Genomic DNA, 16,014 nt, shown 5'->3' on the forward strand with positions numbered 1-16,014 from the left:
AAGAGAGAGAGAGAGAGAGAAGAAAAAAGATAACAGCAAAGTGAGAGCGAGAGAGAAGAAAAAGAACAAGTGACTGAGAGAGCAAAAGAGAGAGATGACGACCACAGTGATATTTTTAATCTGACCACAGAAGCTGTTGACTGCCACCACCACTGCTTCCGTGATGACAGCTCATCTAGCACTTCAAGCGCTCAGTTCCTCAAGCCTGAGGCCAGTTCTCAGCCAACAGGCGCTACGACAAAAGAAGAAAAGACTGTGCGAGACAGTGACAGGAGGAGGAGAAGGGGAAAGAACTAATTGAGGGGAAAGGAAATCCAAAAGAGAAAGAGAAAGAGAGTAAGAGAGAGAGAGAGGAAAAGAGAGAGTAAGAGAGAGAGAGAGAGAGAGAGAGAGAGAGAGAGAGAGAGAGAGAGAGAGAGAGAGAAGCAGGTAGGCAGGTAGGCGAACTGTCTCCAGGCAGCAAGCCTACCTTAACACCATCCTCTGGGACATGACAGAGGTCACTGGTGGGACATATAAACCATGAACCAGCAAGCTCATCTTCTGAGGGGCTTTCTGGCTCAGTTTGCCAGCAAGGAGGCAGTGGACGGGGATGAGGACAGTGGCTTTGAGGCTGAATTCTTGGTGAGTCCATCCATCTGTCCTTTAAAAGCATCTTCCTTTACGCAAGAGCATATATATATATATATATATATATATATATATATATATGTATATACATATATGTATGTATATATATATATATATATGTATTTATATATGGTTTCACCATGACAAAGGCAAAAAGCAGATGTTTGGGGATGTTTTGAAATGTGACCTTTCTCACTGTTACATTTCAGTTACGTAACAAAAAAATACCCTCAAAAATTCCATTAACGTAAGTCTGGCCTGATAGATGGTTTGAATGGTAATTTTCTTTTCCAAACTATTCTTTAAAAAGGCACATTGAAAGTATTTTGCCCTAAAGGTGGATTAAAAAACCTGAAAGGTTCGAGTGTTGACATCACAACAAATGTGTGGGTTTTGGCATTTTGTCAAAGATGGCACTGTCATAAATATTTACCATAGAAAAACCAAATATGTGATATTGCTTTCCTCCAGAGAACCCTGTTTAGTCTCTAGTATGTTATGTTATGGCAAAGGTGTCCTCAAACTTTTGAAAAGTATTCAACAATGTGACAGTATGTTCAGCAGGACTTAAACTTTTTACATTCACTGTTTGTATATCTGTGGACAAGTAAACCGTTGTAGTAGGACGTGAGGCCTCGTAAATCTGACCCAAATGGTAAAGAATTCAGCAAAAGCAAAATGGAGTCTATAATGTAGCTGGCCAGAAAGCAGTTAGAGTGGCTGAAGGGTCTTAATATAGACTTCCTCTTCTCACCACAACGTAAGAACTCTGACGAAAAGAGAACTAAGGCCTGCTTTACAGCTTCTGGTTTGAGTTGTTCTCTGAATGTGGAAACCAATGTTCAAACAATGTTCAAACAAGTTTTTAAATCTTGTATAATGAATGAATAATGTATATTTAATAACACAAAGTTTTATACTAAACCATTTTTTTACATAGATCGACTGTTCTTATGGACAAATAACGATTTGTAACTTGAAATGTCAAAAGTCTTTCCACTCTTTTTCGCTGTAAAATACATGCTTATATACATCAAATTCAAAAATCAAACTTTTGTTGTGTAAATGTTTGATGTCTGAAGTTTGCTTTGTTCGTTCTGGAGTTACAAGTTAACAAGAAAACGGAAACAAATAGCGATGCAGAAATTGCGTACGTAAATGATCACATACTTGCATCAAACCACATGGAATTACTAAGTGATCTGAAATTGCTTATGTGGTTTTTGACACTGTATGACATACTGTTATCTATAAAAATAAACAGGAGAGAATTCAAGCAATTGCAACAAGAGGGCTGCTACTGCGAACTGTAAGGATGCCGTGTACTTTTGGTACTTTCATGTTTATAGATAATAACAGGCCATACAGTGTTAGAAATCATCAGTCAATCAGTCTATTTTGAGATAACATAGTTTTAGGCAGGCAGATAATGATTTAGGCACACACACTGGTGTACACAGGAGGGCCTCAGAGGCCCTCGAGCCCCTACCCCTTTTGTCTTAACATGAATAGCGCCTTTTTTGATAAGCTCAGTATTTAATATGCTGCTGCGCAAACCCTTAAAACTGTCCCTGGAGAGCGTAAAACACTCAGTAACATGATCTTAAATTTCACAATACACAAGACTGCAGGGTGCATCATTCTTTTTATGTATGTGCATTAAAGGTACATTATAATGTCTGCTTAATAAAAGCAAGGTAGTTTGATACTTATATCAAAATAATACTTTGAAAGTCTAGGTTCATCAAAAATTGCATTTTAAGTTAATGTTTGGCCAAAGCTTTCCTGGCAAACTAACTGCTGTCTTCAAACCGTGTTTATACACAGGTTAGTTTTGCTGCGTCTGTTTCACAGTTCTGTACTCTGGAAAAAGCTAACGGTGTTCACATGATTGGTCTTACTTGCGTTGGTCACAAACGCCTATACCACATCGGCTACCATAGTAATTCCTGGTTGAATGGTATGCCTCAATAATAATGATATGTTACATCATTTCAAAGTCCTCCTTCTGCCAGAAAATAAAAGCTTAAAAAGGAAAAAAAAATTGAAAAAGCTGTTGCCATGGTTACAATTACTGCATGGCCTGAAATGCACACACAGTCCAGATCCGGCAGAAAAGTGGAGTTTTTACAGGTCGTAGCTGTATTTGAATGTTTTTTGTTGTAGTTAATGATCATCAAGTCACACATTTTTCTGAAAATTGTTTTGATATTTACATTTGAGTTGCCAGCCCCTTTGACAAGCTGCAAAAACCAGAGGGAAAAGACGAAGGTAGAAGGCATATGTTCTGTTTCTGGATGATAATAATAATAACAATAATAAAGCTAAATATGATCATAATTGATCAATAAAGCTGAATATGATCATAATTGGTTCCATAAATCCTCTGAATAATATGATACTTGCTACACTGCATTTATTAGGATTAGGTCTATTCTTTGTTCTTGCAACAAGATAATCCTGATTATTCTGATATGAACTGATATGAATATGATATGATATGAAAAATGTTAAGTGGTGCAGTGTAAGCTTGCATTACTCGTTAACTCATTAGATTCTCAGCTCCAATGAAGTGAAGGTGGGGTCAGTGCTGCAGCTTCCAGCATGAGAACTGACACCTCCAAGAGGGCTGAAATCACTTCCTGACCTATGAAAAGCGCTCTGTGGTTTAGGCCACATGCCACCATCTGAACACAGGCTGGAGTGGGCCAAGTGCTACTTCAGAAGAAGCCCAAGCTGAGCCCTTGCCAGAAGGACATCCTGTTGGCCAGGGGCAGCTGTCTGGACCCTCTATCACATGAAGAGAGCTCTCTTTTTTCCCAGGCCTTGCTGGCCAAGGCTATGTGCCCGTTAGCGCTACAACATTAGCCCAGGCAGAACTGCCGAAGAGTGTTAAGTGACTCATTCAGCCCTCTCAGTCACTAAGGCCAGAAACACACTTCATGCAAATTCCAACGCCCAGCTAATGCATTACAAGCGCACAGCCCTTCTGTACAAACTCAATGTATGTTCGTACATTACTGTGGCAGTTAAAACACTCAGTACCACTGCAGGGACTGCGGACATATCATAGCGTCTGTGAACAGCATCTTCGGATAGCCACAGCATGTTGACAGTGTTGGTGTGTGTTCTGCTTCTACTGGAATAAAGAGGCAATAATGTATCATGTATATGTGTGTACAAGCAAACATCTGAGAAACTCTTGAGTGATATGCCATAAAAGCTGACCAGACGAAAACATGCCGTGGTACAATAGCTTGATCAGGCTTAGCTGTTGCTATAGTGTGCCTTGCTCACGTTCACAATACACATGCGTTGCTTGTATACAGTGTATACAGATACATATTGTATACCTACCTCTGAGAAGACGGATTAACCCCTTACATAGCCAGGGCCTGCAAGCAGGTTCGAAGTTTTATTACACACTTCTATAACCTAAGAATAGTTCAACCGGTTTGCATTAAAGTGCCTGTTCACCCCAAAAAGTATGAAATTGTCACTGGGGTGGTACCCCTCTTGTCACTGGGGTGGAACCCTCAAGGGTACTTCTCAGTACCTTTATTCAGGGAACATAATTGTACCAAAATTATATTTTCTAAGTTGTATTGACTCCACACACCCCGTCTCATCTCCAGGCTTTAATGTATCATATATATGTTATGTGTTCATTTATTTTTCTGTTTTAAAACGTGAAAGTAACTGTCATGAAAAGGTACACATACATACTTTCCACTGGGAAAAAGGTGCACATTTGGACCTTAAAACCACTGTTGTATCTTTGAGGGCATATTTACATTGTTTGTACCTTGACGAACAAAAAATGTATCTCCACAATACCTTTATTTCTAACAGTGCAGTTACTGAATAATAAAGGCTTAGTCTGTAATAAGTCTGGGATTTTAAGGGGTTACAGGCTCATACCATGGAAAACTTAATTTTCCTCACATTTTAAAAATAAATCAGTTTTAAAAAGGTTTGTGTGTAAAAACCTTCCAAAAGTTTCCAACATTCCATTCTCTTCCCAGTCCGTACTGATCTATGCAGTCTGAACAGACCATATATAGAGACTAGGCTAAGCAAAAAACAGCCTGTTTTGAATTCTTTGCTTTTGTGAATAAAAACAATGTGTGAACAATGTGTCATGAAAACTAGCACAATACTTTTTAAATGAGGCACAATACAGGGCAGCCAGTCAAAACGGAGATCATTTACATTTACAGTGGAATGCAAAATTTAATTAATTAAGTTAATTTTCTACGTGAAAATAAGTTAACACATCCTATACAGAGAATAAGTTTTAATGCACAGTTACTGTTTATTTGCTGAATGTAACCTATTGGGGAAAAAATAAAACATAATGTGGCCTGTGCAAAAGCACATTTTATATTTTCAGACACTTTTTATTTTTTATATTTTTTCCAATACGTTAATCTCAGCAAATAAGTAATGATGGTGCATTAAAATTTGCCGAAATATCCCGTACTTATATTTTGTTCTCTTGATGTGTTCACTTATTTTCAAATCAACAAAACATGTAATTTGACAGGGAACTTTTGGAGCTGTACCAGTCTTAAAAGCACAGCAACAACAACGGCCTGTTTAATTCTAAGGAATACAGAGAGGTTGTAAAATTGATATTTTCATATGTATGCAAACATTTGAACACATCCAAATGACGCTTTGTTGATTTTCTAAGTGAACATGAGTTAACACACCCTCTACATCCTTAATTATGGCTTTTTGCCAATTATAGTGCACAATTTCTATTTATTTGCTCAGTACAATGTATTTGGAAAAAAAAACATTAAATATTAAAAGTGCCAAAACATTTGCAAAAGACTCATTTTATGATTTACCCCCTCCATATGTTACTTTCAGCAAATAAACAGTAATTGCGCATTAATTGTGGCCCCTCCTTCTCCCCCCATCACTCAGCGCGATGCTAGTCAGCGCAGGCATCTGTTAGCTGACATAACAGATCTGGCAGTTGGCGGTTCACAGGTCTCGGAGGAAGCCTGTGTTAGCCTTCACCCTCTTAGCATTGATAGCATCGTGTGATTGGGGGAGTCCTAACTAGCGGGTGGAATTGGAGACGACTAAATTGGAGAGAAAATCGGGTAAAAATTAAAAAAAGAGAAAAAAAAATGTGATTGGTCACAACTCAGTTCATTTGCTTAAAGTTTATGCAGAATGCGAAAGCAAATAAAGGATGTGCATCAGCTGTCTGATGTGTCAGTTATATGTTGTCACTCGCCTCTTTATAGTGCAGTATGTCACATTCTGTTTGATGTAAATTATCAGAAAAATTCTAATGGAAAAAGGCAAATCATCTTGCATGTCGTCATCGTTCCTGTTACGTAAATGCTGGTTTAAATTTCAGTGCCCCCAACTTAAATCACCTTCCCACATCCCTTATCTTTATATATTTACTGTAGATATTGCAAAGAGATGAAGTCAGTTAAATTGTTGATGTGTTTAAGTTTCGATAATACAAATTTGTGTAGGTGCAAACATGAACATTTAGGTGATGTTTACATGCACATGCAGTGAGGTTCTAAGGGATGTTTATTAAGTGGTTAAAACATGCCAAAGTGTTTAGCTTGTGTTTATAACCTGCATATTTGGGCTGATGGTGTAGTGATAAGCAATGCAGCTTTGCAATGAGAAATCAGGTACAAAGTAAAGGCATCTCATCCAATCAATATGTACATCATCAGTTCCACCGTTCTTGCATGTTAACCTTACATTTGATAAAGTAAAGGAATCCACAGATCTTTCAAAATTTCTGGAGAATTCAAGGGTTGATATGTAAATAAAGTCATTCTGAGTGGTTGGATGTGAAACTGTTCATTGCAGAGAAACTTACAAACTGACTTCTTTACAGTGGTAATGATAGGAACCAGGGGTAGCAATGCAAGTATAGCCATTTGATTTATTATCCAAAATGACAAGTGAATGTATATGTAATGTTGATAATGGTTTAAAAATTGTAATACAAAAGAGTAGGTTTTCTTTGGGGACTGTTTTGTGTCTTTCCAGCAGAAATAGATTTTAAAATACATTTTACGCTAAAACCTTGATGCAAACCTATTGAAAACCACGGTCTCAGGCCTCAGGCAATGTATTTGTAACTATTTTATGTAATAACTTTGTGTGATGGAGCTTTCAGAGGCATTAAACTCCGTAGACGTCTGGTTCCTATCACCACCACTGTGAACAATTCTGGTCAAAATAGGAATTTCACATCAAACCACTCTGGATATCTTATGCTTACACTCTTACGGTTAATTATACAGAGATTTTGAAAAATCTTTATAATCTCCTTTTAACCCCTTAAATGGCCAGGGACACCAGTAGGCCCAAAGTTTTAATATACACTTCTGTAATCTAAGAATAGCTCAGCCAGTTTGCATTGAAGTCCCTGTAGTTACTGAACATTAAACCTTACTATGTAATAAGCCTGGGACTTTAAGGGGTTCATATAGGGCTGGGTGATATGGCCAAAAAAAATCATACCAGTTCATAACAAATAACACGATAAATGTCAAATCATTATTTCTTTCAAGTTCAAAGGCTGGTTTTTGCTTTGTTGTTGAAGAAACCAGACAGTTAATTGTGGTTTTAAACTATTCTTTATGGTCAGAACATGATAAATGCTTGCCAAACAGAGGAACATTTTGCAAATCTGTCATGAGATAGTGGGAGCAAGTTTCCCAGGTTAGCTGTTTTTACAAGCTGGTAAAAGCAGCACTCTGACACGCACAGCATGGCCGTGATTACAGGTGCTAAACTCAACAATGTGCGGAAGTCTGGAGAGGCCATGAGGTAGTTATAATTTTCTGGATTGTTATCTTGAAATAACGAGTTAATTATCTTGTGATCTCAAGATAGCAACTTTATTATTTTGAGATCACAAGATAATTAACTTGTTATCTCAAGATAGCAACTTTTTTTTATCTTGAGATTACAAGATAATTTACTAATAAATCTCAAGATAACAATGCAGAAAATTATAACTACCTCATGGTCTCAGACATTTGAATTTCTCTACAGTAGTAGTTTGGGGGGGTGGAAGAACTGCAATATATCTGACGCTCGCTGTGTAAAAGACGGACCTTAGTGGCATCAACTGCAGTGTGATTCTCTCACACCAAACAAACGACTTCACACCTAAAAGGAGGATGTTGTTTGTCTGGGGTGAGAGAATCACAATGCAGTTATTGCCATTGAGGTCCGTCTTTTTTGTCCAGTTTGATCACTGTAGTTCACTACAATAACATAAATTCAGTTCTAGTGTGAGTGACAGAGTGCTGCTTCAAGTTAGCCAGCTGCTAAAAACAGCTAGCCTGGGAAGCTAGCGTTCTCCCGCTCTCCAGTGCCACATATACGGCATCTTCAGTTTACTTTCGTTGTAATGCTGTAACTAACATGAACCCATTTTTACTTGGGTTTGCACTAATACTAAAATATGAGTGTAACATACAGCGCTGTAGTTGTGTGGAGCAGATTAATAGATAATTATTAATTATCTATTAATTTATAATTTAACGATGTTAAAGCTTATTAGGATGTTAGGACAGAAGTGAGTTTGCTCTGGACCTGTACAGTTACGCCACTTATCTTGTCACTCACACTTGGTCACAGAAGAACCAATCGTCGAGCGCTCCACTCAAACAGGGAAGGTATAACCCCATGTTTGAAACGTTTACGTCTATTCGGTGACCCATTTTAGTCCCCATCCCCTCCCTCCTCGAATCATGTCAAAAAACTCGCCCTCTTACAGCGACAGCAGAGTAGTGCTGCTTTTCTTACAGTGCAAAATGCCCCCGGGGCTGTCGTTAGAACTTGGAAGTGTGAGAATGGCATAGTATATAGAACATTTCTTATTTTTTCTAGGAAAGTTATATCGCAATAATGAATTATTAATTATTATTATTAATTATTATGAATTATTATTATTATTATTATCATTTTATCACCCAGGCCCTAGGTTAAACCAACCCTTTATCATTTGAAACTTGTGTGTGCAATAGCAGTGTTCTTATTGTGGTCATGGCCATGTACCACATATGGTACATGTCTAGAACCACATATAAAAGTAGGTAAATTTGAATTTAAAAAAAAAAAAAACTTTTTGTGCTCTCAAAGCCCCGAAAAATCTGAAAAAAAAGTATTTGTGCGACATCAGCTCACGCTTCGCTTAAAATCCACAAATATGCTCATTTTCACAGTGTAGAAGGATGAATGAGTTATCTTTAAACGTTGCACTCAACTAAAAACAAGGCACACTTTCACTGATCTCTTGCTGCAGAACTAACTAAACTTACTAAACCAGTTCTCAAAATACTTTGCCATGAAAACGTGCAGGTTTTTGGCCTTTGGCCTACTATACTGAGCTACTTATGCAGCAGGAAAGAAATGAAAGCATTTCAAATAAAAGACGTGTCCCCTGCGCAGGTAGGAGGAACGTAATGTTCCATGCTGATTGCTCAAAGACGCACTCACAAGATCTCCTTGCATACAAGCAAGCTGTGGTCGGAAAGTTATCTATTACGGTGGTCTCTGTCTCATGGGACAGGCAATCTGATTGCTTTCAGAGTCTCACACACACACACACACACACACACACACACACACACAAAAACCCTCAACCCAGCTTCCTTTCAAATAGTGGGCTTACTGTTGTCTCATTTCGACTATGAAAGTGGCAGATTATAACACAGTTTAAAAATAAACTTTAAAGGGCCAATATATTTTTCTTCTACATTTGGCAGACGTTCTTATCCAGAGCAACTTACAATTTGATCATTTTACACAGGTAGGCACTGTTAATGTTAGGAGTCTTGCCCAAGGACTCTTATTGGTATAGTGTAGGGTGCTTACTCAAGCGGGGGGATTGAATCCCAGCCTACAGCGTAGAAGGCAGATGTGGTATCCACTAACCTATACCAACCACACAACATACCATTTCTACACTCATTTTATGGACATTTGTGTAGTTTTATGTATCAGAAACATAATTCAGCCATAAAGTCAGGCCTGTCTGACACTTGTGTAAATGGGTGAGGCTAAACTGCTGTAGGGTGAATAGGCACACATATGTAAATAAGCAGGTCAAAACGATGAATTCAAAATGGACCGTTTTTGCAGTTGGTTTCTGTATATGGACCATGCAGGAAGTGAACATGAGGAATGACAATCAAAACCACTTGAGGAATAACAATCAAGATGACTTGACTTGAATTTTCCCAAAATAAGACCACCCATCATGTTACAAATGCATAACAGATGGATGTACCCCCTGAGCCAAGAGCCCTATAAAAATGCAAATTAGATATACATGAGCTATTACTTAATATTATATTAATATTAATATTATATGATTTTTTTTTAACTTTCTAGACATTTTCAAGTCATTGTATTAAGTGAAATTATCTCAATACATTGACAGATATGTATCTGTAAGTGTACTGAGATAATTGTTGGCCAGGGTGGACATTTTTGCTTACATTTAGCATATTATGAACACATGATTGACCTTCAGGTAAGGTAACCCAATCATGACACAGTGGACAGCATTTCAGGGAAACACAAAATTTTCGATATTATGATAAAAATTATTGAATGTTGAAAAGACTTAACTTGGAATCATAATGCATATGGCTGTAAAAAATATGGAGGGCCTTCTAATGTCTTATTATCACTAATCATTCTTACTAAAGATGTTCAGGCAGACCTCGTGGGTCAGAGTCCCCTACATTCAATCAAAGAAAAATGGTACCAAATATGTACAACACTTTTAAAGCAAATGCCATTATGCTGAGATATTCATAGAGGTTTACAAAATCAGAACAATATTTCAGAAATACATTATTTGGCAATATTCTTATGAAACTTGACCAGTTTCTTATACTGACAATGACCCTTTTGCTCCTTCAGAAACTAAAGAGGCAGTCCACCAAATACCGAACAGACAAGACCTACCCCACCAAGGCTGCCGAGAAGCAGGACAACGTGAAGAAGAACAGATACAAGGACATCGTTCCATGTGAGTGAAACCATTGAAATGCTTCTGTTCACACTTGCTGATTGATGGTCACTGCTGTCAAATCTGGCTGTGCGCACTCTGTATGTCGACGAGGCATCACTGATGATTGTGTTTTTCCACAGTTGACCACACCAGAGTGAAGCTCTCTCTAAGCACATCCAAAAATGACACCGATTACATCAATGCAAACTTCATTAAGGTACACTGCATTGCAGTAATTGAGTGATCCTACCACTAAAGTACCCTTTTGTTCTCTTTTAAGCTCTGGTATAAATTAAAAAAAAAGGGTTCTAGGTTTATTGAGTAAAGACAATGGTTCTTCAGACTGATGGAGAATGTGTTATGTGCAGTTCTATACAGCACCAACAAGGGTTCTTTTATTGTTACGTTATTAATTATTGTTAAGTTTGACATTGTAACAATAGCAGAACTATTTTTGGTACTATATAGAACCATTGTCAAAAGGGGATTTGATGTTTGTGAATGGGTTAGCTCAACCATTTCCACACCTCTCCTCAAGGAAGCCCCACGTTTACAATTACCATCCAATACCCGTTCAGATGATTAATCTTTCTTTAAATTAAATCAGGTGCTGCTGATAGAATTTAACAAATCCATACAGTTTACCAAAAAGTCAGGAACTAAACTTCTTTTAACTGTATTCTCCTAACCAAGATATTAGAAAACTTCTTTAAAAATAAAACCATGTTCTGTTTTATTTATCATTTTGCACAGTACTGTATGTACCTGTATATGGCCCATTCTACTGAATTAGTTAAACTGCAGTTCCACAGTAAAAGAACTACTTAAAAAGACAATTATGCATTCAGACCTTACATGTTTAGGATTATGTTATGATCTATTTAAACTGAAAGGCATTGTGAGTTACTAATAAGCTAAATATACACAAAGTCGTCTTTTGTAGGTTGCCTTCTATTAGGCGGTGTCTGTCCCAAACCCCAACCCCTAAATTTCAACTTTTTTTTTTACACTTTTAAAAATATATTTTAGATTTCTATTAAAGTGAAGTTGGAATGTTAATATTTATTATGAGTTTAAATAAAAAAAAATTTAAAAGCTGTTTTCATGTCACTACTGAAACACACAGAGTTCACAGACAGAGGCTTATTCTAGCCACACCCCTGCATTTTAGAGTGGGAAGGGAGACTGCATCCCTATCCCTCATGGCCAGGGTTTTCTAAATCATATACATTTTGATCAAAAAATATTATATTGAAGAAGTTCAACTCACTGTTCAACTGAAAGACCCCCAAAAGCCATAAAATTGCATTTTATGGCTACTGAGAAAACAAAGGTTGCATCTTTCATTCCAAGCAATTCTGGATCATTCTATTTATCTATTTGTCATGAAATGTAAAGGGCAGCTAGCATTCTCATATCCTGTAATTAATAAAGAAATAAAATCTCAACTAAACAGAGGTTTTGTTATGATAGTGACAATGTGTGGATGCTGTCTGGCAGCTATTGTGCCATCTGTTAGTAGTTGAGTACAAAAAACTCAGAAATGTACTAAAACAATGCTTTTGAAAGTCTTCAACACTACTCTAACTCTCTCACTGCTCCAATTATGAATTACTGGAATGGCTTATGTCATTTTTCTTTCATACTGTAGGGCGTTTTTGGGCCAAGGGCCTACATCGCAACACAGGGACCACTGCCAAACACTGTCTTGGACTTCTGGAGGATGCTTTGGGAGTACAATGTGCAGGTAAGCACTCAGCTATTATTTGACTTGCAACACTTGCAGGATAGGACCCAATTGCACATTATGGGGAAAAAATCTGACAGCATCTCTGCACCTCTTCAGAAGTGTAAAGTGGTTATCTATAAAGAACTTGTTTATGCATTTCAACCACAACCTAACCTAACATGCTTGAGAACACTTCTTTCATTCTGCTTTTTCTTTCTCTTCTTTTCAATAGATCGTTGTAATGGCTTGCAGGGAGTTTGAAATGGGAAGGGTAAGGCTGAAAATATTCTTTTAGATATTTGTATGAAGTAGAGAGAGATTCACCCTCATGTCATACAATAATATGCAATGGTTTGGCCAAATTACATATTTTGTTAACTGTTTAAGTAAAAAGGACTGGTAGGACTGATTAACTCTCAGAACTGCTAATATGACAGCAAAGAAGACCTGAATGAAAGTTTAGCTGACACAGAAGAGGTAGTGGACCATTTTACTGTGCAGCGTTGCTTGCACAAACATGATATGCATGGAAGAGTCATCATAAGGAAACATTACCTGTGACCTCATCACAAAAGTCTGAAGTATGCAAAGCATATAGCCATTTTGTAAACAAGGGCTGTGAAATGATGAAATAAAAATGGAACTCTTTGCTAACAATCATCAACGGTATGTTTGGATTAAAAAAGGACCAGCATTTGATGAAAGAAACACCTTGCCAACTGAGTGGATCTATTATTTGGGGTTGTATGCCAGCCAGTGGCACAGAAAACATTGTACAAAACAGGAAACTCTGGAGATTTGACTAAACATCAGCACATTCTGGAAGCAAATGTGACACAGTTGGTTAAGAAAGCTGAGAAGAGTTCATCAAGACAATAATCCAAAACATACCTCAGAATCGACCATGATCTATGGCAAGATATACAAGCTGAAGCTTTTACAAAGGCTTTCACAGTTCCCTGACTTAGCAATCAGAAGGTAGATCCTACCTGCATGTGAACTGGCCTAAGTATTTTGCAGAACCAAAAGCGTTCTGCAGGGATTAGAGGGTAAATTTTCCTAAAACAGGAATAGAAAAACCGCTGTGATATCTGCCAAAGGGCGTGTTACTAAGTACTAAATTAGTAATGTGTCCAAACTTTTGTACATGCCACAATTACTATTTTATTTTTATTATGTTGTAAGTTAATCAAGATAATTAAGACAATAAGTTAATCAACAGATACTGTGTTTAGTTCTTTTCACTACAAAATTAAAACAACTTTTGTAATTTAGCCAAGGCTGCCCAGTCTTTTACATATCATACAACCATATAATCTACTTGGATGTTGTTCTAAAAAGCTTTAAATATCCCTTACACTAACACTGACAGAATCCCTTACACTGTTTAAGCTGACGAATTAACCCATCTTGAAATTGGGGCACTTTGATGGCTAATACTTTAACCCCTTAAATGGCCAGGGCCCCAAAATTTTAATACACACTTCTACAATAACTAATGTGTAATAATATAATATAATAGATGAACCAGTCCCCATAGTTACTGAGTAATAAGCCTTAGTCTGTTATAAGCCTGGGATTTTAAGGGATTAATATGTATATTTTAATCATTTATTTCGCTTGTAATATGCTTTTTTGTGATCAATTTTTTTTTGTTTCCTGTTAAGCAAGGATTTGAAATAGGCATGACAATTATGACTGATATTTGGGTGTCTGGATTAAATTCGCAAACCAAACCTGTCCAACTTGCTGTGTGGCTGTGTGGGAGAAGCCAAGCAAGTTATTTATTTCAGATTAATCAAACACATACTTCTGGATCCACTTTTGGCTGGGTGGGAAAGGAGTAGTTACTATAGATAATGTGATTGTTATTGTTGATATACAGTCGTATGCAAATATTTGTTGTGTTTTGTCAATTTTTAAAGTAAAAATAAGTATACATCCTCTACAGAGCAGCATACTTCTGCACATTTTAAAGCACAATCACTGTTTACTTATTTTAATTCATGTTAACATGTTAAATAACATAAAATGTTGCCTGTACAAAAGGCACTTTTCATATTTAATGTTTTTATTTATTTTCCAGGATGTGAAACTCAGCAAATAAATAGAAATTGTGCTCTAAAATTTTCCGTAAAAGTTCTCTGTAGAGGATGTGGTAACTAATTTGCTGTCAGAAAAAACAACAAAACATGTCAGATGACTGGTGGCGTATGAGTGTGTATATACACATGAAAATATGAAGGGTTTACCAATATATGTCTAAAACCAAGGCCTATACCTAAACATTTTCGACAGCATGTCTTATCTAACTGTTGTCAGTCTGAATATGAGGTTTCTTTTGCAGAAAAAGTGTGAGCGCTACTGGCCTGAGACTAAGGTGGATGCATTTGTGTGTGAACCATTCACTGTACGCTGTGTAAGTGACACTTCCTCCTTTGCTCACACCACACTTCCTGTCCTTTTAAAATGAACTGCATGGAACACTACCCCTCTGAATACTGCCTGGTTTTATTTCAATACAACTTTCATCAAAGCTTCTCACCAGCTTCTCTTAAAAACTAAAGAATGAGGAAAATCTATGTTTTGTTGACTGAAATCTAAGTCCGTGTTGAATATAGCAACAAAGTGATGAGCATGATGCTGGATCAGGTTGAGTGGTGACGTTCTAAAGTGATAAGATGTTCTCAAATGCTTTGGTTGACTCTTATGCAGGAATCAGAAGAGAATAAGGGAGACTATGTGACAAGGATCCTGAGGGTGACCTTTAATAAAGTGAGTAAAGGGTTTGATGTGTAAGCCATGATGTTTCAGAGAAATATATTGCCTTGTATTTAAAATCTAGTTGTACAATGTCTTACACTGAAATGACATTGAGGCCCAAAATATGAACAAAAAGTAAGTCACTTACAGTTGTGTCATTGAAACTCAGTGCATTGCATGAAATAAATATACTGTATGGCAGTGGTACCCAATCCCTGAAGAACCTGCACATTTTGCTGCTATTACTACTCTGATCCAATAAATCAGCTAATTAACACTTCCTTATTTGAAGTGAAACTTTGAATCTTAAGGCATTATATTTGAGTGTGAAGAACAATAACATCTTGTTATGTGTTCTTTATATGGTTACGTGTTTTTTTTATATGGCTTCATTCTTTCTAGGGTTTATACGATCCCGTTGCTAACACATCCTCGACTGGAAACTTAAATATGGCCTTTTTCTTCAAACTTTTAGTGCACAATTTCTATTTATTTGATTAAAAAACTCATATAAGTGAATGCCCAAAACCCAAAACATAACATTTGTGCCATAACTTTTACACATGCCACATTTTTTGTTTTATGACTTTTTTCCCTAATATGCCAATTTCAACAAATGAATAATAATTGTGCATTCAAATGTGAAAAAAGTATGTTCTCTGTAGAGAATGTGTAGTTATTTTGTAGAAAATCAACAAAACGTCATTTGACTAGGTCGCCCTAACTTTTGCATATGACTGTAAGTTGCGACCTGACTTTCTCACTGTTTCTCCTTCTGTCCCCTGCCTTTTCTCTCTTTTCTCTGCTTTGCTCTTGTCCTCATGTGGTCTCTGGTGTAGAAAAGAAAACTTTCATTTAAACT

At 36.9% G+C, this 16,014-nt stretch overlaps 1 protein-coding gene across 5 annotated transcripts in view; it reads left to right on the plus strand.

The window, feature by feature from the left end:
- Positions 1-16,014, plus strand: part of ptpn22 (protein tyrosine phosphatase non-receptor type 22) — a 37,560-nt gene continuing 21,546 nt past the window's right edge. For all 5 annotated transcript variants that reach the window (XM_036591341.1, XM_036591342.1, XM_036591343.1 and 2 more), the window contains exons 1-7: positions 1-624; positions 10,570-10,678; positions 10,801-10,877; positions 12,312-12,407; positions 12,622-12,660; positions 14,737-14,808; positions 15,105-15,164. In XM_036591341.1, coding sequence (XP_036447234.1) covers positions 523-624; positions 10,570-10,678; positions 10,801-10,877; positions 12,312-12,407; positions 12,622-12,660; positions 14,737-14,808; positions 15,105-15,164 — 555 coding nt within the window. In that variant the 5' untranslated portion in view covers positions 1-522. The remainder of the gene's footprint in view (positions 625-10,569; positions 10,679-10,800; positions 10,878-12,311; positions 12,408-12,621; positions 12,661-14,736; positions 14,809-15,104; positions 15,165-16,014) is intronic.

Source organism: Colossoma macropomum, unplaced genomic scaffold (assembly GCF_904425465.1).
Source record: "Colossoma macropomum unplaced genomic scaffold, Colossoma_macropomum, whole genome shotgun sequence".
Classification (NCBI taxonomy): domain Eukaryota; kingdom Metazoa; phylum Chordata; class Actinopteri; order Characiformes; family Serrasalmidae; genus Colossoma; species Colossoma macropomum.